At 42.9% G+C, this 24709-nt stretch overlaps 2 protein-coding genes and 1 long non-coding RNA gene across 7 annotated transcripts in view; 2 read left to right on the top strand and 1 right to left on the bottom strand.

Annotated features, from left to right (window-relative positions):
* The window catches only part of PTER (phosphotriesterase related), a 144187-nt gene extending 126987 nt beyond the window's left edge, over positions 1–17200 (top strand). Inside the window, exon 5 of the mRNA XM_038530003.1 lies at positions 17074–17200. Within this exon, the coding sequence (XP_038385931.1) occupies positions 17074–17119 (46 nt within the window). The 3' untranslated portion in view covers positions 17120–17200. The remainder of the gene's footprint in view (positions 1–17073) is intronic.
* Positions 1–24709, bottom strand: part of RSU1 (Ras suppressor protein 1) — a 249259-nt gene that overhangs the window by 48860 nt on the left and 175690 nt on the right. For 3 of the 5 annotated variants that reach the window (XM_038530006.1, XM_038530005.1, XM_038530007.1), the window contains one exon: positions 5730–6299. The exons of 1 other annotated variant lie outside the window; for it this stretch is intronic. In XM_038530006.1, the coding sequence (XP_038385934.1) occupies positions 6197–6299 (103 nt within the window). In that variant the 3' untranslated portion in view covers positions 5730–6196. Of the gene's footprint in view, positions 1–5729; positions 6300–11424; positions 11743–24709 lie in introns of those variants that run through there. One more of the 5 variants, XR_005355280.1, reaches the window with a different exon arrangement.
* Positions 9443–17056, top strand: LOC119870136. Its single transcript, XR_005355282.1, has 3 exons — positions 9443–10201; positions 15353–15540; positions 16211–17056. It is a non-coding gene; the product is annotated as an uncharacterized LOC119870136 (long non-coding RNA).

Below are 24709 nucleotides of genomic sequence, written 5' to 3'. Positions count from 1 at the left end.
AACCAAGTATTTTGAACCAAATGAAAATGGAAACACAACATACCAACCTTTATGAGATGCAGCAAAACCAGATTCAGGAGGGAAATACATAGCAATAAATACCTACATTGAAAAAGATTTCAAATAAAGCACCTAACTCTATACCTCAAGGACTAGATAAACAAGAATTAAGCCCAAAGTTAGCAGAAGGAAGGAAATAATAAAGATCAGAGCAGAAATAACTGATAGAGGAGAGCAATAGAAAAGATGAATAAGCTTACAGTTAAAAAAAAAACAAAACCCTAGAGTTGATTCTTTGAAAGAATAAATTTGACAAATCTGTAGCCAGATAACGAGGAAAAAAATCAAAGGACCCAAATCAGCAAAATTATAAATGAGAGACATTGCAATTGAAACCACAGAAATACAAAAGGTCAAAGGAGCTACTATGAACTACATGCCAACAAATTAGATAACCTAGAAGAAATGGAAAGATTCTCAGAAAAATGCAACCTACCAAGACTGAAACAGGAAGAAATAGAAAATCTAAACAGACCAATTACTAGCAAGGAGACTAAATCAGTAATCAAAAATCTCACAAAGAAAAGCCCAAAACCTTATGGCTTTGCTGGTGAATTACCAAATACTTAAAAAAGAATTAACACAAATCCTTCTCAAACTCTTTCAAAAAATCAAAGAGGAGGGAGCACTCTCAAATTCATTTTACTAGGTCAGCAATACCCTGATAACAAAGCCAGAAAGGACACTACAAGAAAACTATAAGCCAGTATCTCTGATGAATATGGATGAAAAAATTCTCAATAAAGTATTAGCAAACTAAATTCAGCAGCACATTAAAAGGATCATTCACTGTGATCAAGTGGGATTTATCTTTGGGATGCAAGGATGGTTCAAAATACACAAATCAATAAATGATATATCATATTAAAAAATACACAAAATACACAAATCAATAAATGATATATCATATTAATAGAATGAAAAAAATGATATAATCATTTCAATAGACACAAAAGAGTATTTGACATTATTCAACATCCAATCATTATAAAAACTCTTAACATATTAGGTATAGAGAGAACATATTCAACATAATAAAGGGTATATATGAAAAACCTACAGCTAACATCATACTCCATGATAGAAGGTTAAAAGCTTTTTCTCTAAGATTAAGAACAAGTGTACCCATTCTTACCACTCATATTCAACATAATACTGGAAGTCCTAGCCAGAGCAATCAGGTAAAAGAAATAAAAGGTATCAATACTGGCTCTCCTTGTAGATGACATGATCTTATATATAGAAAACCCTAAAAAAACTCATCCAAAATATTGTTAGATCTAATCAATGAATTCAGTAAGGTTGCAGTATACAAGATTAACATGCAAAATTAAGGAAATTGATCCCATTTACAGCAGCATCAAAAATAATACTGAGGAATAAATTTAACTAAGGAGATCAAAAATGTCTACTCTGAAAACTGTAAGACATCGAAGAAAAAAACCAAAGACGATACAAATAAATGTAAAGGTCTCTTATGTTCATGGTCTGAAAGAATTTTTATTGTTAAATGTCCATACTACCAAAAGTCATCTATAGATTCAATGAAATCCCTGTCAGGATTCCAATGACATTATTTACAGAAGCAGAAGAAAAAAATCCTAAAATATATATGGAACCACAAAAGACCCCAATAGCTAAAGCAATCCTGAGAAAGAAGAACAAAATGGTAGGCATCATACATTCTGATTTCAAGCTCTATTATAAAGCTATAATAACTACATAAAGCTAAGCTAATCAAAACAGTGTGGCGCTGACATAAAAACAGATACGTAGACCAATGGAACAGAATCAAGAGCCCAGAAATAAACCCATGCATATGTGGTCAAGTGATACTTGACAAGGAGTCCAAGAGCATCCAGTAGAGAACATGTTCTCTTCAGTAAATGGTGCTGGGAAAATTAGATATCCACATGTAAAAGAATAAAACTAGACCCTTATTTTACACTACTGAAAATGAATTAAAGACTTAAATGTAAGGCAAGAAACCTTGAAACTCCTAGAAGACAATATAGGAAAAAAGCTTCTTGACATGGGCCTTGGCAATGATTTTTTTGGATTTGACACCTAACGCACAAGCCACAAAATAAAAAATATACAAGTGGAACTATATCAAGCTTAAACACTTCTGCACAGGATAAGAACAAACAACAAAATGAAAAGACAACCTACAGAATGGGGAAAATATTTTCAAACCATGTATCTGATAAGAGGTTAATATCCAAAATACATAAATAATTCATACACCTCAAGAACAACAAAAAAATCCAATTAAAAAATGGGCAAAGAGGGACACCTCAGTGGCTCAGCAGTTGAATGTCTGCCTTCTGCTCAGGGCATGATCCCAGGATCTGGGATTGAGTCCCACATTGGGCTTCTTGAGAGGAGCTTGCTTCTCCCTCTGCCTATGTCTCTGCCTCTCTCTTTGTGTGTCTCTCATGAATAAATAAATCTTTTAAAAAAATGGGCAAAGAAACTGAAGAGACATTTTTCCAAAGAAGATACACAAATGGCCAACAGAAAAGATGCTCAACATCACTAACCAGTAGAGAAATACAAGTCAAAACGACAAGATCATCTCACATCTGTTAGAATGGCTATCATTAAAAAGGTGAAAGAGAACACTGGTAATAATGGGAAGAAAAGGAACCCTTGTGGAGGGCTGGTAGAAGCATACATTGATGCAGCTACTATGGAAAACAGTATAGAGGTTCCTCAAAAAATTAAAAATAGAGCTATCCATTAATTCTTCTATCTAAAGAAAACAGTATGAAGAGACATCTGACCCCCTTGTTCACAGCAGCATTATTTACAACAGCCAAGACATGAAAGTAACAGGTGTCCCCTGATAGATAAATGGATAGAGAAAATGTGGTATATACACACGGGAATACTACTGTGTGGAATATTCCTCAGCCATAAAAAAAGAAGAAAATCCTGCCATTTGTGACAACATGGATGGACCTTACGGGCATTATGCTAGGTGAAATTAAATGGAGAAAAATAAACACTATGTGATCTCATTAACTTGTGGAATCTAAAAAAACAAAACCAAACAAAACTCACAGAAAAAGAGATCAGATTTTGAGGTTACCAAGGGCAGGTGTAGGGAGGGAGAACTAGATGAAGAGGGTCAAAAGATACAAACTTCCAGTTATAAGCTAAGTCCTGGGGATAGAATGTACAACATGACGGCTCTAGTTAACACTGCTGTATGGTATATTTGAAAGTTAGGAGAGTAAATCCTGAGTTCTAATCACAAGGAGAAATATACATTTTTTAATCGATATGAAATGATGAATGCTGAATTATTGTGGTAATCATTTCACAATATATGAGTCAAATCATGATGCTGTACACTTTAAGAATACACAGTGCTGTATGTCAACTGTATCTCAGTAAAACTGGGTTATAAAAAAAAAAACCACCCTTTGAACTGTGGATAAGATGTTAATCAGGGCACCAAGTAACTAAAATATGTATGAAAACACAAAAAACCTACTTTAGTGACAAAAAAAGAAAAAGAAACCCACCACCCTGAGATTTTATATTATGCTTGAATTCAAATATATATTACTTTCTGGATTGCATAATATACCCATTTCATTTTGAAAACAAATACTTAATATTTTCTGATTACAACAGTATACATAATCACTATGGAAAATTTAAAGAATAAGTATTTATAATAAAAAATAGGTGAAGGGGAATAAGAGCACACTTATGATGAGCACTGAGTAACGTACAGAATTGTTGAATCACCACATTGTACAGCTGAAACTAATACAACACTGTATGCTAACTATACTGGAATTAAAGTTAAAAACTTAATAAAAATTAGAACAAATTTCAAAAAATAAAATTTAAAAAAAAAATCTTAACCCACCAGAGAGAGATGATTTACCAGGCATAAAATCCTGGTCCGTTTAATTTTTCTGCACATATTGCAAACACAATTTCCTTTTTACACAGGGAGGACCATATAGTTTTTTAAAGTTTACTTTTTTACTTAACTGGATGATAGGATTATCTCCCTTTTGCCCTCAGATATTGTTCTATAAAGTTTAATGTCTTCATAAAAGTTTGTCATGTAAACACACTGCTGTTAACCCTTCTTCCCGTGGTGGCTCTTTGCTTTTCCCCATGTTTCCACTGTGTAAAAAGCTATAAGGGCAATTTTCAAATATAGCTCTCTGTGTGCATCTCTGATAATGTCCTCAGGATAAATTCCTAGAAATAAAATTTCTGGGTCAGAGTACACAAAATTTTAAGATTTTGCTACATACTGTCAAATTGCTATACCACCTTCTCTGAGAGAAATTTATATTCCCAATAGCAGTGTATAAGAATGTTTGTCTCGTGTTACTCCCCACCACTAACTACTGCCTTAAAAAAAATATTTGCACATTTCTCATTGTTACACATTTTTATTTTTGGTTTGATTTGTACTTTTTTGATTACTAGTGAGTTTGGACGTTTTTTCACATTCCTTAGAGATACTTCTTCTCTGTGAATTTATGTGTATTGCCCATATTTCTATCAAGAGTGTTCATCTTTTAAAGAAAATTTTCCTCAGAGTATATTGTGATATTTTTACTAATGCTTTGGTGCTGGTTCAATTTTAGACAAAGTCTTTCCTCAACAACAGCAGAGGCATTGTTCTTCTTCCTGCAATTTCATGAGCTAAAAACCAATCTAAAAAATCCAGGCTGAGGCAAAGGTTGCACCTAGAGAAATTAAGTCGACCCTAACCCCAAACAGGAGGTGGCACCTGGGGGGATTCCTTAGTCCACAGGAATGGTCTACCAGGAACTTTTCCAGAAAGTGTAGATCTTGATCGGTGGTCTTTCTCCTTCAATGCAAAGCCCATCTCCCACGCAAATCAGGATTTTGTTGTTGTTGTGTTTTGATTCTGGCTTCTTCCAGAATTCCAGCGATCCTGGTCTTGGTGGTTCTACTGTGACACAGAAAGGAGAGGATACAGGGGAAAGCAGACCACAATCCGTCTGAGGATGTTACGTCCCCACAGTCCTTTTGTTAAGGCACTGGGTGTTGGCAGTCCTCTTAGCACAAGAATGCTGCTTCGGTTTATATTCACTTACATCCATATTACTGTTGGTAAGAACAAAGCTGCCTATCACAGATGCTACACAATTGATTGTTTAATGACTCTGCAGCTGCAGTTTCTACCCTGGGTGTGGGGTGGGGTGTGCATGTTCACACAACTGTGTTGGCACCATCGAAGTCACGCAGAAGAATGCTGTGCTATGAGCAGATTTTCTGCAGTGACAAGAAACATACTTGAGTTTTTCTCTCTCCGTTTCACAACTTTTGTCTACCAGCCACTGGCAGAAGTCACCATTTCTTCAGCTAAGAAATGCTGCTTTCCAAAATCCTTTGGCAGAGTTTCCCAGAGATTTGTTTTTCTGCTTCTTCCTAATTTAGAAACAGTCTTCAAAGGAAAAAAAAAAAAAAAAACAACTTGACAAATCAATGTGAGAAGAAACCAACTCTGATGTAATTTTGCATTTCTCTCCCCAGAACGCTTCAGAGTTTACCATCTACAACCAATACAATCCAGATGGGATAATTTGGGTGGAAAAAAAAACCCCAAAAAACAAAAATGTGTGTACCCTAAGATGAGACGCTTTTTTATTCAAGAAGCAACGTGTGATACAAATTCAAGATTTTATTAAAAATTATTTGTGATTTAACACAATATCCCAATGTTTATAGAAAGCTTAGAACAAAGTAAAATAACAAGTCATGTGAATGAACACAAGAATGAACAGTGTTAACTGTGACATTTAAGTGATCACATGATTTTAATTATTCTTTTGATAATATGCAACTTTGTGAACATCTATTCAGGGAACGGAACTCCCGTGCCTACTATGGAATTTGCAGTTGAATTAGAGCTTTGTTTCCTGCCTGTGGCATTTTTAAGCAAACAAATGGAAACAGCTTTAAGAATTCATAAAAGTCTACCACCTACCAAAAGCATTTGGAAGGTAAAGTGGTAAGTGCTAGGAGGAGAGAAAGCAGCACACACATGGCATTTACTTGTGGGACACGGTGGCGGGGAGCGCGAGTGATAATGAGAAAGGCAACCAGAAGTCCAGCCCAGGCCAACCCGTTATTTGTTCTTGGCTGTCAGTGGTTTCCGGCTGATCTTTTTCGATTTGTCATTATTTTTCTTTGGCGGTTCTGGGTTTGCTTGCATGTGTCTGCCGTACAGGCTGCAAAGAGAGAGGGAGAAAGGGTGAGATCCAGTTTGTTAACACAGGACAAGCTTTTATTAGCAGGGCGTTAAAGAACAGACTAATTTCCAGAAATATTCAGGAAGCCAAAGAAAACTGAAAGATCACTCCTGCTTTGTCCAGGTCACACGTTCTAGTGAAGAATATAAGCTCTCACACGCAGCACACAGCACACGAGTCAGTTCTGGACAGGTGTCCTGGAATTTCACATTTGCTGGGCGGAGTGCGAGGACACCAGAGGAAGATCTGGGACTGAGAACCGGCAATACCCAGCCCAGCTGTTCCAGCATGAAGCTCGAATGGCTATGAGTGTGTAAGTCGATGTGTTTAGGACGATGACAAAAGCCGGGTCGAACTGAAGAGACACAGTGTCCATTTAGTGAGAAGTGAACACCATGCCCAGCCAGAAAAGCCCAGGGGCTGGATAATGTGACAGGGAGCAGCGGTGTCCAGGCCTGCTCCAGCTGCTCACACGTGATTGATAGCACTGGGGTGGCGACCACACATCACTGCCACGTTAATAAGTGCCGCTGATTAAATGTTGACAAAGTACCCGACAATTACCGTGGATGGCATTCATCGCAGAGCGAAGCTAGCTTGTGGCTGAGAGGATTGAACCCAACAGCAGATAGTAATTAATCGATAATTTATGAGTAATTCTGATTAAACAAAATTAAAAGCCGCCCTAAAATAAATTCAGCTCAACCTTAACTCCTCTTATTGATATTACTATGTCCCAGAGAGAGCCTGGAGTGTGTTTCTGTTCTTCCGGAGGAAAGGCAACGCCTGATCGGCTGGTTGCAATCGCCCTATGCCACCTGCAGGGGGGGATGACACAAAGACTAACCTCCTGGGACAGGATGTCCCTTGTTCTAGAGTCCACTTAAGGAACTCCTACCTCTCTTGACAGTTGCACCTTGCCAGGCAAACTGGTGGCATACACGGATGCTCGAGGACACTGACACCGTGGGTTGGCGGGCCAAAGGCTGGACCACGCACACAGGGCTGGCCAGCTGGTCAAGCAGTAGGGGAAGCTGATAGGCGACAATGTGGTCTATCTTCTTCAGAGGCTTCCAAGTCTCCCCAGAAGTGTTCTGAGCAGGATCTACCAACATGGCCACGAAGATAGGTCTCTGCTCACATGGAGTTCAGAATGCAGACTGTGGAGCTGGTGGCACTGACCTACGAGCCAGAGGATGTAGGTCTGGCCAGGTGCTGGGAATGTCTCCAGGTAAAGGAGGGACCATCTCCCAGGTTAAGGTGGTAGCACAGCCTGACAGTGAACCACCCTGTGCCCCCATCAGAGAAACACCTCTGTCCCCAGGAGGGTTGTCACCCAGGAAAATGGATCTTTAAATCCATGTAAGGCCCCATCCCCTACGCTTTAAAAAGGGCCACTGATCCCCCTGAAGTCTGAGTCCTGGATCCCAGGAAAGGAACCCCTGGGTTTCCATGGAGAGGTAATTTCAGCTAACCTAGGGCTCCTGCAGTTGCTGTCTCAACCCTGGGAACCTGTGACTATCCGCTTACATGGCAAAAAGGGCTCCACAGAGGTGATTAAGCATCTTGCGAGGGCAAGACTGTTCTCTATCATCTGGGGACATCCCCCCCCCCACACCTCACCCCTGCAGCCTCTCTCCCAGATGTGTCAAACAGTTAAAGAAGCAGCCAAAGCAGACCCCTCCATTAATCTCCTCGGCTTTAGCAACACATGCCGTGAAACATGCTTTCCCCTGTAACGGCCCCGGCCCTTCCCCCGCTCCGAGGACACAGCTTCCTTCTTGCTAACACAGCAGGGTGGTGTCCCCAGAGGCCTCTGCTCTGCAAGCTCCTCCAGCACACAGCAAAGGCCTGACTCTGGTCTGTGCATTCCCAGCTTCTTTCCAGCCTCAGGCAGCTCTCCTCTATTTCCCCAACCCTGACCCCTGGAAGGGAAAAAATATCCCTGTTCTTCCTCACAGATAGCATCCAACCTTAAGGGTTACAAAACTCTGCAGAAATACAGCTCTGCAGCGCGTGAGCTGGGAAATCCGGCAAGAGCGACACAAATAAGACGTCAGAGGAGGGAAAAGAAGATCTGACAGGGGCCCACGTGTCACATCCTGAAGGAGCAAGAGCCAAGGTGGGCACGGAGGCCTTCCGAGAAGAGGCGGGGGTTCCGCTGGGCCTGATGGTGGTAATCCAGCCAAGTCATTTCAGAAGGGGGTGCAAAAGCCGTCTGGAACTCAGCAAGGCTCCTTTGGTTAGGAAGCGACTAGAAAGGTCCAATGTTTCCATGTCTGCCTTTTTTATAGTCAGGCCCCACTGTGCTTGGACCTCCTGGGCTACACAGCAAGTCACCACAAAGGGGCCAGATCAGAGATGGCATTCCGGGACTTGGTGTTTAAATCCCCCTCTTGCAACTTACGAAGCTGCTGACTCTGGGCAAATCATTAGCATCCCTCACATCCCTCTCGCAGTGCCTCAGTTTCTTCTTTTGTTAAAACAAAACAAAACAAAAACCATGCTATTTTCTTAGAATGGTGGTTGCAGTAGTTAAATAAGCCTAGCACCTGGTATGCCTCCTGGAAGTGATCAGTGGATGCTTGATGAAAATCAGGACTGATGTGGGGTTGTAGTTGGAGGGATTAAATAAAGATAATTATATGATTACTTCTTTAGGGCTCTTTCCTCTGAAAAAAAAATTGCATGATATTTTCTATCAATGCCAAATCCCCAAGCATCCCTGGAAGATTTTAATCCTCTTGGGAGAAAGCAACTAGGGCAGAGCTAAAGGCACCTCCTCCCTTCCTCAGTAAGTCACTGGCAAGGCCCAGATGCTGCTGTGCCCTCCACCGATCCCTTACCCTCCAGCTGAGCGGGCAGGTGAGAGTGGGGCTTTACCCGGTGGCCGTTCCCACATGGAGACATCACTGGGGCACAGCAGTTAATGATGAGCATTTTAGGGTCCGAAGTCTGAGTGGGGGTGCTGTTCCCGGCTCTACCAGTGATTAGCTGGGGGGTTTCCATTTGGTAAGGAAGTGTGGAAGCAGAGTAATGCCCCCTGACACCTGTGAACATATGATATCACAAAGGGACTCTGTGGAGGTGACTGATTGAGGCTCTTGAGCTGGGAAGACTACACTGCATCTTCTGGGTGGGCTCAGTGTCATCACAAGGGTCCTCCTAAGAGGGAGGCAGAAAGGTGAGTCAGATCTAAACCTGTTACATGCTGGCTTTGAAGACTGGAGGAAGGGGGCTTCCAGCAAGAAATGCAGGCAGCCTCTAGAAACTAGAGAGGCAAAGAAGGGCCTTCTCTGGAGCTTCCAGAAGGCTGCAACCCTGCAGACATCTTGATTTCAGACTTCTGACCTCCAGAACTCTAAGAGGATATATTTGCTTTGTTTTCATGCACCAAGTTCACGGCACTTTGTTATTACAACAACAACAACAACAACAACAACAACAACAACAACAGGGAACTGATGATATAGTACATGAACCTTTCTGGGTTCCATAGGGCAGAGAAGTGAGGCATCTGCTTACCTTTGGCAGAAAAAAAAAAAAGGAGACTTTCTGGGGGGCAGCAGGTCATTGAAAAGAAGGAAAAGTTTAAAAACTGAGTTTAAAAAAAAAAAAGCGTGCCCCAAAGGAAAAAGGGTGCTGTTTCTACCAGAAGAAGAGAGAACACGTAGGCAAATGGTCTCCTCTCCGCTATAGTTGGACGGGATGGTCCCTGCCCGCTCTTCTCTGAAGCTAATGCCCTGGTGGATGTTTTGAATGAACCCAAGATTTAACTTCTAGAGGTGACTGACTGCATGTGACGTGAAGAGGCCAATGCCATTGGAAAGCAGTTTCCCAAGAGGAGGGGGCATGCCCCGCCACACAGGCCAGCTAGGAGGGTAAGTACCAGGGTCAGTTAGGAGACAGAAGAAACAAAGCAGGGAGCAGGACCCAGGTCCTTCATGGTGGTTTCATGGGAAGGGATGGGTGGGTTTGAGTGAATTTAGGGTTGGACAGTTTGAATAATTTCCAGGCACTCGAGATCAGGGTGGTCTCCAGTTGTATTGCATCGGGCCCTGGGGTGGTTTAGGGCAGGGGAAATACTGGCCTGGTGTGTGTGTGGGAGTTCCAGGATGGAGGTGGTCGAGGTCGTTTGGATTGGGTGGTTTATGTATCAAAGACAGGCTGGCAGGTTAGTTGGTTGTTATCTCTAGGAATTAAGCTAGCCCTGGAAAGGCCAGTCTCTCCCTAGCCAGCAAGACCTCCAAGATGTCAAAACAGCATAAAAGAAGATAAGAAACATGACTAAATACAGTCACAGCCTTCAGGATGGCTTTTGTCCTCCAGATCCCATATCCTCCCCGCATTCGCATGACAAACGTCTCCCTCAGTCTTAGTGAAGACAGGCTCTCTTGCTCCATCTGCTTCCACCTCCACCTGGGAAGATCCCAGTCATCCCTCAGACCCTGGCACAAGGTCCTTCCCAAACCAGCATGTTTCCTTAGCGGCCTCTGTCCTGCCCTCCAGGAGCTCACAGCGCCCTGCCCTGGGGGTCCCCAGACAACAGTTCTGGGGCTTCCCTCACCTCTGCATTGCGGCACCCTGCTCGCCCTCAATGACCTGTGGCTCTGGGAAAGCGGCTAGCTACCTCGTAGGGCTTGGACGAAGAGTAAACCAGATATGGGAGGACCTGTCTGTGCAGGTACTCAGCAGATGTTCCAGAACAGCAGCTGACACCTTTCACCTCTCACAAGGGTCTAAGACTCGGGCTAAGCTGGCCAGTTTCTTTCATGTTGCCTTTGAGCACCTAACAGAGCCAGGAATGTGGCTTTGCCCTTTTGTGCCTGAAGAGGGAGGAGGCTTCCGGGGGCCCAGTAATCTGGCCCCGCCAACTTGAGAGTGGCAACAAAGGGAGTGGCTCAAGGTCACCAGCAGTGCGGCAGCTGCTGGCGAACAAAATGTTCAACCCATAAAGTGGAGGCACCCGATGCCATGGAGTCTTAGAAACTCTTCTCTCCCCTGACATTGGAGGTAGACAGAGGGTAACTGAAAGATGATTAAGGGGTGGGGAAAAAACCAACAAAGAACAATCCAAAGTGACAGGCAAGGTTCTGTTACGCACAGGAGTCTGAAGAGCCTGCTTCCGTCACTGAAGAGAATCTGAAAGGCGAAGTGTCTCATCCGCTGTGGGAGATGAGCAAGCCAGCAGCCCCCCAGCCCCCTCCTGGGACTCTCTGTTCTCGTCTGTGCGGGAGTGGGCCCTGCCCTGAGCAGCCGCCCGCTGAATTCCTGCTGAAGGCCACTTCGGGAGGAAGCCTTGTGAAATGATTCCATGGGCAGCCGGGGTCATCTGACTGATCAATTCAGATGCATCCTGTGAAAGCCGCCTGCACACGAGCCACTTTAAGCGACTGAACGCTACTGCCATTGACATTGAGGACTGCAGTAACAAAACAAAACAAACAAACAAACAAAAAACCAAAAAACCAAAAAAAAAAAAACTGCAGCCCACCAGAATCAGAATAAAGTGTGCAACTAATCTTAGGGAGTGTGATTACGCATGCTTTTCTCTTACTAATAGGTAACTTTTATTGATTAGGGACATTTTCATTGTGGGGAAAAAATCTAAAGGAGTCTTCTGGTTTCTTCTGGATCCAAGGCTGTCTTCAAGACCCTTGATCCCTTCAGGGCTGCAGCAGAAGACCATAGCGGGTCCACCCCATTCCTTGTGAAAATTTCCCCTCTCAGCTGGCAATGCATCATCTTGGGTCTTAGTGTCTCCTTTGGACACATCGTCAGTCCTCCTGATTCTGCTTCTATCTTTGTTTTCTCTTCCATAGAGGGGACATCTAACTTGACAGCCTCAGTGACTACCTCTGAGCGGCACCTTCGGCCCCCCACTCCCTGAGCCACTGCCATCTTCGGGCCCTGCTATGCCTTGTTCCCGCTTGGACGCCAAGCTATTAAACCCAACTGAATGGAGCACAGAACAGTTCCCTACCCCGACCTCACACAGGCCTGTCCCTTGTCCCTCTATGTCTCCAGATCCTGAGGATCAAAACATTGAAGTCGTTTTGACATCTGCCTCTTTTTTTCGGTGATCACATAAATCAAGTCTGAGTGGCGCTTCCTCTGAAATTCTCAGCCTGGGACCAGGGAAGTATCTGAAATTCCAAGCAAAGCTCTATGTGTTTTGAGGCACATCGATGACTCAGTCGGTTAGCATCTGCCTTTGGCTCAGGTCAGGACCCTGAATCCCGAGACTGAGACCCACGTTGGGGCTTCCTGCTCAGTGCGGAGTCTGCTTCTCCTTCTCCCTCTGCCTTTCACCCGTTCCTTCTTGCTCTCTCACTCACACACACTCTCTCTCAAATAAATACAATCTTATTTAAAAAAAAAAAAAAACCTCATGTTTTTTCAGCAGAAGGAAAACACAGCTTTCAACAGCTTCTCAAAAGGGTCATAACTCAGTGGATTAATTAGTCACTTTATGGTGCTTATTCTGATTTTCATCAACTTACGATTTTATCTGTTCTTTTTCTCCTACCCTAACATAGGACCCATCAAATGGGCATTAAGATTATTATAATGAGTCGCTTCCCTCCTCCATTGTGTCCCATAACTGGCAGGATCATCTCTCCTGGGTTTACCCGTGGAAAACGGCATCCACTGCTCACCGGGTCATGTGCCTAGCCTGGTGGTGACATAAAGCAGCCACAGAATGTGTCGTGTAATGCTTAGCTCAGCCAAACTCATGGCTCTGTCCTCTAGCACATCTGAGCACAGTAAGGCTGGTGCGGAGGAAGGCAGGGTGCAGTCACGAGGAACCGAGGGTGAGCTCTGCCGCCTAGTACCTGACTAGCCTCAGAGTCCCTTCTCTTTCCAGAATGTTACCTTCAAGGGAAAATGGGCATATATGCACACGGTCTACCTTGCAAGTGCTTCAGCAGTCAGACTGGCTTGGGCTCATTCGTGTGTTTGAAAAATAAAATGGTGCTAAATCGATCTGAGACCTGGAATTAGCCCGTCCGGCCAGGCGGCACTCCTTTTGGCCTGTTTCCTTTTCTGCCATTCAGATCCTATCCATATTTTTAGGCTTCTCAGAGCTTTCGCCCCCCAACCCAATTTCTGCCTTCACGGAACACTATGGGATTTATCAGGATTTCACCATTAAGTCCTTGATGATAACACAGGTTCCCGCTCTTGGCTTGTTGTTTCGAAGTACCGGCAGAGTGCCGTGATAATGACATGTTACAGTTTCGGCTACCAGTCATTCGGCATTCACTGTCACTACAATTGAAGGAAGAAGGAGCTTTTCTTCGTTTTTCAAAGGAGGAAACTGAGGCTTAGCAAGTTTAGGCCCAAATCGAACCCAGACAATTACTCCAAAGTTCGAGCTCTAAATGCACTGAATTATCTTGTCTCCCTGCTTTTTTTAGATTTCTCAGATTTGTCTTCTTAATAAGCCTACCATTTTCTTGAGGGTGGAGACTGCAGAGTTCACTTCTTTTGTAGTCTGTATACTCAAGGCACTGCTAGAAGCACATTGTGCGCTATGTAAATATTGTGTTTCAGAATGCCAGGTATATGAGAGGTACAATATGCTGCTCTTAAGTCATTTGCTCATGTCATATGCCTCCCTCCTGTTGTTTTGGGTGTTTCCATGGAAAGTCCTTATACAGACCAAGAAAAGAACCAATTTGAAAATCCAAGTTATATGGCCAGTGACAATAATGGAGAGAAATAATTCTGTTTATAATCTGTAATCTTATGGTGGGATGCTAAATTTAAAATCTCCACAAATAAAGCTGCGGACAAAGTGTGAAGCCTAGATTATTAATAAGCATCTTGCAATATCTTTATTTATCCTATCTAGCAGCTATGAGGGGCTGGTGACAGAACCTTAGCACAGAAATTGCTGAATCTTAGAGAAGGAAAAAAAATTAATAGTTACCATATTCCTGGGAGAAATCTCATTAATTCAAAAGGCAATGATTTTTTTGAGATCAGACCTCCACGAGACGGTTCCACGCAGCTCACTAACGGCAGTCTGTCTCTCACGTTTTTCTCTATTACAACTCTCTGCTCAAATGCTCTTCTGCATCCCCAACACACAGTGTAAAGCCAAGTATGAAACATGCATTTGAAATCCATGAAAATAGCCAAAAGGAATTTACAGATGGCCTAAGACAGATATTAAGCTATACAAAAATAAGAAATATAAAGCAGATTTTTAAATGCCCCATACATCCTAGACTCATTGTCTGCCCCAACGGAGGGGAGAAATGAGGATTCTGCAGAGCAAAACTAACAATCTCATGCACAAAAGATGCTCATTAAACTTCATCATCCTGTCTACTCTAATGATGCTTTTACTTAATAAAAATTCCCCGAGCAGTTGCAAGGATATTAGGCAAGGTCTTTGGTTATGTATCAGAGGTCCGAGCTGTCACCAGCAAGCATGCAGTTCAGGGGGTATGCTCCCTGGGGAAGGAGCAAATCCAGCTTTCACGGAATACATGCAGAGAAGAATCAATAACTGCAACTTGCTTCCCTCCTTAAGCATTTAAGAAAATAGGCAATCCTTTTAAATTAAACGGTGAAGGGCTAAATGTTGCAATTTCCAGAATAAAGTAAAAGGCAAGAGGAAACAAGTCTAAGAGCATTTGTAAGTTTCCCAAACAAGCTTCCTTAATCGACTTCAAACCTGGACCGAATATGTTTTATGAAAAGAATTATTTTTTGATCTAGTACTTAACATTTGCAGAGATTAAAAACAGATATGTGATGTACACACAGATATACAACCTAACCGTAAATATAAGGGAGTGAGGAATTCTTTTCATATGTGCAATTCACCCCCTTCAAAAATTATTCTTAAAAAAACACTATTATTAAAATTCACTAAATTGAATCTGGCTCTCAAAACCTACATGATAAAGTAATTCTCTAACAGATCCCTTAACATGGATAGTTGGTTATTAATGCAACATAGACATAATTTGTTGAGATTATATAACCTACTTCAAATTTCATACCCTGCCAAACAGACTTTACTGGAGAGATTCCTTCAGTTGGGCCAAGAGTGAGGCATCACCCAAAATCTTGAATGTAAAGGCAGTGACACCATCCAGCTAGATGTTCAATGATAACATCGACACAAAATGGATCAAAGCGCCAACCTGAAAAGTCACCCTGGATAACACCAGCTCTACTCCTAGGCCAGGGTGTCTCGATGGTAAGCTGATCGGTGGTATTAACAAAGGTGGAGAGAGAATCTGCCCCTCACAAGTCATGGTCTCAGTCAGCAATACAAACATCAGGGTAAATGCTGGCGGTGGGCATTGAAGCACCTCCCCTTCCCATCCCCCATCTCCAAGTAAGGTGGTAAGGACCCAGGCTGGGAGTTCTGTGCACGACCTCCTGGGGCTATGTCTTCAAGAGGAAGCAGAGAAAACAAACATGGTTGGCTCTCCCAACCCTTCAAACCCCGAGCTGCACCTGCCAGCTCTCTCCCCTCCTCCACCTCTACCCTCCACCTTCCCCACTCCCAGCATGTGGGCAAACACATCAGGCCCCTGTCCACTTCTGAGGTTTATACTTGCTATTTACTCTGCTTGGGATGCTTTTCTCGTGGTATCTGGGAGACAAGCCCTATGGCCACCCCCATGTTGCAGATGAGGGGAGGGCTGCCCACAGAGATATAATGCCTCAGAGGTGAATGGCTATACTGCCTTGGCTTGAATGTCAGAACATGGCTCAGTCTAAAACCTTTCCCTTGGTCCAGGGGCACAATGACTAGTAGTTCTTCTGTGAGCCTGTGGACAAGTTAAGTCAACTAAAGAAAGACTTTCGATCTTTGCTCACACGGCTGGCAAGATTAGTCCTTTGTTTTCCATTTATTTCAGTGAGGAGCCCAGACCTGCTTCAGCTATGTTGATGTCTTGGGAGAGGGTGCCTGCCTGGGAGAGAAACCGGCCCAGACAAAGCAGAACCGGACAATGAAGAGGGATGGGGTCCAATGACATTGAGCCCTTATGTCACGTCATGCCTGAAGTCTACTGTATTACCCAATAATCTCCACTTCTCTTAGTGTTTCCTGCAACCAAAGGGATGCTGGGTCCTGATGGACGCATCAATCTTGCCTACTTCCACTGTGAAAGCCCGAGAGAGGTCCTTTTGCTCACATCACCCAACTTTAATCACATTCATGTCCTTAACAATGATAGTCACAATGTAATTATTTTATTTATTTGATCACCTGTTCTTTCCTGCCTCCCCTGATAGAAGGCTAACTATGAGAGAGCAGGAACCTTGTCTGTCTTGTTTAGTATCATGTGCATCCGGCATGCCACGGGCATGGAATGAACATTTGTTGACTGACTGAATAAAAGCATGCATCACTGCATGCACTGGGATATACTGAAAGTATCTAACTATGTAGACAGCTTCCCAACTGGATCATCGGTGCCTCTGAAACAGGGACGGTCTTCATCATTTTGTTTCTTCACTGTCTGCCACCCACTAGTCACCCAATAAACATTTATTGGTAGACTGCAAGACTACCTTAGCCAATGTATGTATTTCCAAATTTTCTCAGTTCCGAGCTCTTCGAGTGACTGTGCACAACTTCCCATTTAGAACTGACTACTGGAAGAGTACGTGCCATACAGGCCAAAGCAAGTGTTCTAGTCTTTGGGGACAGTTATCCTCTGATATGGAATCTTGGTTTGTACATCAGTTTTCTATGTGTTTTCCTTTGTTTCTACAGGATTTCTGGGATGGGAAGGCTGCCCGTGAAGCTGGAAATGCAGTAAATGTTCGATAGCACCATTTTGTGCGGACTTTTGGGAGCCCAGTCTGTCATCTTTTTGTGGAGACTCTCTTTCCCAGAGCTTTCCATAAATTCCTTTAAAGTACAGTGGGCTTTTAGCGAATATTAATCCTATCTGATATTAGTAAGAACTAGTTGAAGACAATAATTGGTTTTAGAAGAGAATTAAGTTAAAAACCAGTGGAGTTCCCTCCCCTTTCCTTTGAACAAACTAAAAATCAGAATAAATTTTTCTGATCATAAAAAGATAAGAGTCTTTCTGACCATACGTGGTTCTTGCACGAACAGCTCAAGGTTGTTCATGACCTCTCAAGTGATAAGCTGGTGATGACAACAGCAAAACTCATCTAGCACTTACTGTATGTTAGCATTTTTGCATGAAGCTTCTGTGGCATTTTCCATGTATCAACTCATTTAAACCTCAAGCAATTATCACATGAATGAAAGAAGCCACACGGCTTCAGATATAAATGATATTAAAAATGAAGGGCTAATGTCACAGAACCAGGAACATGAGCGTCAAAACAGAGAAGCTTCGCTTTTTCTTTCATCTGTTTTTCAGATAAGGACACTTAGTAAAAGCAGACTTAGAGGTTATTATTCCTCCTCCTTTTTTTGTGGTTAACAATTTGGACTCTGTTCCTGAGACTGCTCCTTCCTCAGTTTCTCTCTGCCCAGGTGGCCTGGTGATTTGACCATGGCAGGGCACCCATGGCCAGGTCAATGGAAAAGCTAGCCATCTCCTCAAATGTAAGTACAAGCCTCTAGGTTCCAGAGGCAGGGCAAATAACACTTGAAACGGATTCAGAAGGCTTCGGAATTCATCTGGTATTTGGGTAATCTGCTGCCACACTCCACACATGAAACTTGTGTAAGCACTTTGCTGTTATTAACTGGTCTAACCCTTCACTGCGTTAAATGAAACCTTACAGGACTCACATCTCTGAGGTTCCTTTTATGTTCAGGTCAGATTAAGGCATGATGCTTGGGATCTTAGCACTGTATTATCTGTCCCTCTTTTCTGTGCATGGATTTTCTGTGAGGTGAGTCATGTTCCACTTATAGATGAAGATATAAAAAATTAAAAATAAAAACTTAATAAAAACCAGAAAGGATCCATCCACATACAGGTGGACGTGACACTCAACAGTGCTTTATCTGTGAGGCTCTCTCTCACCAAGGGGACTTCAGGAAGTGGAAGCTACAGACCAGTAAACTGTACTCATTACTCCAGGCTATTTCCCTGGCATAGTGGAATCCCCCCTCACATAAACCAAGCTCTCTCTACAAGTAGTCAACCCCACCCCTGGAACATAGCCTACCAAGTTGAACTGTGCTTTTCATCCATTCCTGATACCAATCTTTGAACTACTGGCCAAGAGTAAGGACAGGCCAGCAGGAGGGGAGAAGACCAGCTCTGGGTGGCCAAGAAACAAAGTGGTATTTGAGAACAAGCCACCAACTGTTAAAAGGGTAACAGAGAAGACACATATGGGAGCCCAACAGGAGACAAGGCTTTAGATCCCACCCTTCTTTGGTCACCCTTTCATGTTTCTGAGTTTTGTGGAGAAAACATACTCCAAAAAGGAATGGGGGCATTTAAAAGTGACTTTTAGTCTGAGATATTCAGCAGGTTTAATATATATATCATCCACTCTTCCTCCTAGATTTTGTAAATCAGATTTTTATAAGAGTCTCGGAAATTTATGGTCTTCAAGTGCAACAAGGTTAAAAACGAAAGTGTTTGTGAGTTTATGCTTGATGTTAAAAAAGTACCTGATACAGGATCCATTCACTAGCATAAAACTGGGTGAGGACCCTGGGAATGTATCAAGAGGAGGCTAGGACTCTCTCTTGAGCTCAAGCTTTAGTTCTTTGATGCCCCCAACAGGCCATGTAGACTCAGAGCAAAACTGTGGCTGTGGGTGGGGAGGAAGAGCTCACTCTTGTCACAACAGACCTCAGCCAAGAACCTCAAGTGTTTCATCTAGGAATCTCACCCACAAAACACTCCTGGAAGGTGTGAGAGCATTCTAAATACAGATGGTGAAAGTCAAAGCAGGAGGTGGTGATGCCAGAGGACCAGGGTATCTGTGGAATACTGCCCAGGGCTGCTCTTTTCTTATTGTTTCCAGGATATGTGGTGATTGTGGTTATGATGTGGCCAACGGGATGACAGGTGGGTGAAAAATGACAAAGAAATGGGTGTACAAGAGTTATTTCAAATACTAACAAACACTGTTCTGCATCAATTGATTCAAACCGACCTATTCGTTCCCAGGGAAAAAATATTCATCCCTGAGTAGCTGCTAATCAAGATTTCTGCCCAATATATTTCCCTTGGAATGGCAAAAGCCCCTCTTAGTCAGCAGTACTTCCTATACTGAATGACTACATCAATATTCCAGAAAGCTATTTTTAAAATCTTATTTTTAAACACATATTAGTACTTCTAATTTGTAGAGACATACTCCATACTTTCACAGAGCTAGAGAATAGCTCTAAAATATAAAATCCACAAAAGCAACTTCCAATTTTCTAGTAGCCACATTAAGCCAAGTCGAAGTAAACAAGTGAAATCAACTTTAATCAATTTTATTTAACCTAATATATCTAAAATATGGTCATTTCAACATGTAATCAAAATAAATATGATTAATGCTCTATTTTATCCTTAAAGACAAATGACTTACAAAATATATGTTTAACGATTTTTTTTGTACTAAGTGTCTTTGAAATCCAGTGAGTATTTTACAGCACATCCCAATCAGACATGCTATAAGAGCTCAAGAGCCACATGTTGTTTGTGGTTACCATGATGCACAACAGATAGAGACCACATGCATAAAGTGCAATCAAGCCACTCCTTGTATAAGATCAAAGGTATTCTGAAAGCTGATGGGACTCTTTCTTAGCACTTGGTTAGTTTTTGCACTTCAGAAAAAGGAAGCATGGATGGACACACAGACATACACAACAGAATTTTTTTTTTTTTTTTAAGTAATCCACTTAGCTAGAGGTTTTTCCACTACGTTTAATTATTTATAATGGTTCTCAGTATGAGCCTGGAAAAGTCTTCAGGCCAAAACAAGTAACACCCAAAGCCCACGGACACTACTTGGTTGGAGAATGGTGCAGTCAACCCTTCTCTTTCCCCAAAGCAAGAAAACATGAAGACAGCTTTAAGAGCTGAAGGTCCTCAGCCCACAGCGGACCAGGCTGCACTATCCCTGAAGCCTCCACTAGCAGGGGCTCAAGAGGAAGCAGCAGTAGGCCACATGTGCCCACAGGGTCGTGCCATTTCCCACACAAGCCAGACTTTCTCACTCAGCTGTGCTCCTGGCTAAGTGGCAGATACGAATTCTAGATCCTGGCACATCACCCTGCTCTGTCTCCCTGTTCATCTCTGACCTCTGGCCACAGCGAGGTCTACAGAAGCTCATTGCTGATGGTCATGAGGCGGGGCACCCCAATCATGCCTGTTATAAAGGAGAGAACTGGGTGCTTAGAAGAGATTGGGGATGAAGAGTAAATCTGCTGGTTATCCCATGGCCAATAGCATTTTTAAATTCTCCATTCCTCACACCAAAGTATTTTTTCCATAAAACTCAGCAATAAGAAATTGAAAACTAAAGGAAGGGTGGGATCCAAAGACCTGTCTACTCTTGAGCTCCCAGGGATGCCTTCATTATTCTTTTGATAATTGTTGACTTGCTCCCAAATGCCACTCTGCTGCTTTCCTTGCAACGACACAGCCCCTTACCCACTAGTCTCTTTGGGTTCCCTTGCTCTCTTTGCGCCTCCCTTATTACCTGGGGGCTGTCACCTTTGTCTTTGGCTAACACTGATGGTGGCCCTCTCTTATGGGGGATGCTGTACAGGATCGACTTTGAAACTGCCCACAATGAGCCACATTATGCTGGCTGAACATAACCTGACAGGCTTAGTAGCTGTGCAGCCTAGACTACGCTAAGCCTTAGTCCTTCAATCTATAAAACAGGAATCAGAATCAGACCTACACTGCCTACAGTTTTGAGGAATGCATGAAGAAATCATATAAAAAGCTTATCACTGTGTCTCGCCACACATTAAACATGAACCATTCTTGCATTACAATAGCTCTTAAGAGATGTTAGGTCAGTTCTGCAAGATTCTAACAAATGAAAAAGGAAGGGTCCGAGCCCTGATCTGTGTGGTTTCCAAATCCGGCCAGCTCTTCCAGAGAGAGAGAGAGAGAGAGAGGGCGCACCCACGAGAGAGAGTAAGAGAAAGAGTATCTTTCTCAGCCTCTGCGTGGGAGTTAAAATGTCTGGCTTACAGTTAGACCTGGTTATGAAGTTCAGTTGTAACAGATGGCAGCTGAGTAACCTTGGCAACCTTACCTACCCTCTCTGAACATGCCTGCTCATCTGGAAAGTGGAAATGAAAAGTACCAGTACAGACCTCACAGGGTCACTAGCAGGATGGAGTAACAAAGTGTTTAGCAGGTACTGGGCAGGTGCTCAGTAATCCAAGGCTGTTAGGCACGCTGTGGTCTGAACTGGGGCTGTCCATTCCAACCATGGTTGAAGGCAGAGCTGCCAAATGCCCTTGGGTTGTGTGCTGAAACTTTTACACAAAAACATAGTTTCTTTCCAAAGAGAGATTTTTTAAAGTGCTGTAAAATGCATGCTTGAGGAAAACAGCAAATGGCAAAAGAACATCAGGTGAGGACCTCCAACATGAAACTACTAACACGCTGGGGCACCCAGGTGGCTCAGTCGGTTAAGCATCTGACTCTTGGTTTTGGCTCCAGTCATGACCTCACGGGTCATGGGATGGAGCCCCGTGTCTAGCTCTGTGCTCAGTGAGGAGTCTGCTTGGCATTCTTTCTTTCCTCTCCCTTTGCCTCTCCTCCTCCTCCCCTCTCTCTCTCTCTCTCCTCTCTCTCAAATAAATAAATAAATCTAAAAAAAAGAAAAAAGAAAAAAAAGAAACTACTAACAAGCTTAGTCACTTTCTGAGCCTGGTCTTCATTGAACGTAACACATAACATGCTAGTCAAAGAGAATCACAGAGAATCTTCCTGCAAGAAGGTTCACCAGCTTTTGCTCTGTCTGGGGCTCTGAATGGGCGGCTCCCCGGGATGAAGTGAAGAAATGAATAAGGGTATGGAATACATCGTTGTCCTCCTCTTGCTCCAGCTCTCTCATTCACAGGCTGAGCTGTTCTCAGATCTATTCAGATGGGAACCACATTACGTAAGAGTCAATAATCTTTATGGTAACTCTGCAGTGAAAGTGTCATTTGTTGTAATGAACACTGATCATAAGTTAAGCCCCTAGCTACTCTCTCTGTTATTTTTCATTATACTGTTCCTTGCTCTGTTATATTTCAGGAGTGCTGAGGGAATTCATCCAACTATGTTCGCTAGTCAGCTCTTCGTTACTCAGATTAGATTCTGCTAAGATGCAACGAAGCAATTTGCAAACACACTGATTCTTAAGGAAATGCATCAGACGCCGGTTATATGTTCTCCTCGCCGATGCCAGCGGGCGCCCTCCCCTTCCTGGTTATTTGTCCTCTTAATTTGCTATTTTCCTATTTATCTTCCACTCAATTCACAGTATGGTTCTCTGGGCCCAAATCCGAGAGACTATTAAAGTGTTTCTGGGTATTTTTTTTTTTTTCCTCCAGTAATGACTCTTTGTTCAGTTCGACACCCAGAATAATGTTTCCAAAATCATCATTGCCTTTCACATAGCTCTCACTTGCAAACACCACTCTGCTTACATTGCAGTCATACCCCCCCTCTGGCTGCTTTAAAGGGCAGTATCTCCAAAAGGCACACCAGCGAGGGAAAGCTGGAAGTTTTCCCTTTCTGCAAAACCCAGTATGAAAAATTCATTTTGCATGTTGGTATATTAAGCTTGAGAATGGAATTTCCATATGCCTCTGTGCTTCATGCTCTTGGACTGACTTGCCTACGAGCAGGGTGGGAGTCCTCAGAGAGACCACGTCACTGCCTGCTCCAGAGGTCACCAGCACAAGGGCTTGGAGACCACGTGGGTTGGATTTTTTGGCCATGAACACTTGCGGGCCTGACCACTCTTACTGAGCCTGATGCTTCTGTCCAACCCCTCTGAGAGTGGGCATCTGCACTTTTCATTAGGCCATTACGTTTGATGCCGTTTGCCATGGTGCCCGAGAATAATTTAAAACATTAAGGATTAAAAAAATGGCACTTGCAGGCACCAAAGTTCTGGGTTTGCCACTCTGGGTATCTTTTCAGGGCAGACTTGGCTGAGAATGTTCCCTTTTCAAGGAAATCTAGCTCAATGAGCTGAAATGTATTCAGACAGGCAGGCTACAGTAATGCCGTATTCTCTTTTACTGTACTTTTCTCCTGATACACATCAGACAAAAGCTGAGAGGAAGCTTTTATTAAAATGTCTACAGCTCTTTAAAAACATTAAAAACTTTTTTCCCCCAGACACGATAGAGTGCTTCTGGCAAGTACAGAAGACTACCTATTGATGCATATGAAGATCACATGTAGTATAAACACACGTCAATCAATCCCATGCCAGGTCATATTCCTTGGGAATTTTGTAGTTGTGCAGAAGGTGGGCACCGAATCAAGGCCAAAAAATAATAGGTCAGGATATGGGCTAGGAAGTTAATTCCTTTAAAGTGGAGATAAGCCATATGTACTCTAACATTATAAACAAGAAGGACAAAATTGGTAAATGAAGTTCCCCTATACTTGAGGGAGATAATCATGCTGAGTAGTTAATTAACCCAAATCTCAACTTCACATTAGGTGTAACACATGGAAACAGTAAACAAGCAAAAGCGTCAGAAAATTTTAGCAGATATTAAATTAGGAAACAGCATTGGACAAATACAATTATCTGCCCCAGAAGCTAAAAAGAAGGCTCGCTTACACTGGTGCGGTAGATTTACCCTCCATTCAAGAGAAATCACTAAGGAATATATTGCCATATGGAACCTGCCTGAGCCTCAGTTTACTCGTATCTGAAATGGGCATTCTCGGTGTGACCAAGTGTCGGGTACCCGGCACCTGAATATGGTTCCCCTTGAACATAAAGGAAATGACTGTTACCCACAGAGTCCACTCATAGCGCATCTCTCTCTTATCAAATACTAAGAAATGAAGAATGAATGGATGCACTTAGATGGAAGGGTGCTTCAATAAAAATAATACGCGAGACAACACTCATGTTGTTTAAAAAATGTTCTACGCATGCTGCCGGCTAGCATTATGGACTTTGGCGTATGGAACGAGGCCATCCATGTCTTTACTTCACAGCCTTGCCAATCTGGTTCTGGTTACGAGTCCTTGCTCATGAAAAAGCTGATGGTGACACGGTCCATAATGAATCACCCTCCCACGACAGCAATGTGAGTAGCCGCTGACACTCAGAGTAAACTACCCTAGGCATGCAGCAAGTCCCTGCCCTTTGGTTTGCAGGTAAGGCTTCGACGCATCCCAGACCCATTCGTATTAGGAAACAGTAGCAACAAACACAGGGAGCAGCCCCGCTGTCTGCTTTCCCTCAGTCTGTATTTT

The sequence above is a fragment of the Canis lupus genome, chromosome 2 (assembly GCF_011100685.1).
Source record: "Canis lupus familiaris isolate Mischka breed German Shepherd chromosome 2, alternate assembly UU_Cfam_GSD_1.0, whole genome shotgun sequence".
NCBI classification, from domain to species: domain Eukaryota; kingdom Metazoa; phylum Chordata; class Mammalia; order Carnivora; family Canidae; genus Canis; species Canis lupus.
Note: the sequence above shows the minus strand (reverse complement) of the source record. Positions and strands in the feature narration are given on the sequence as shown.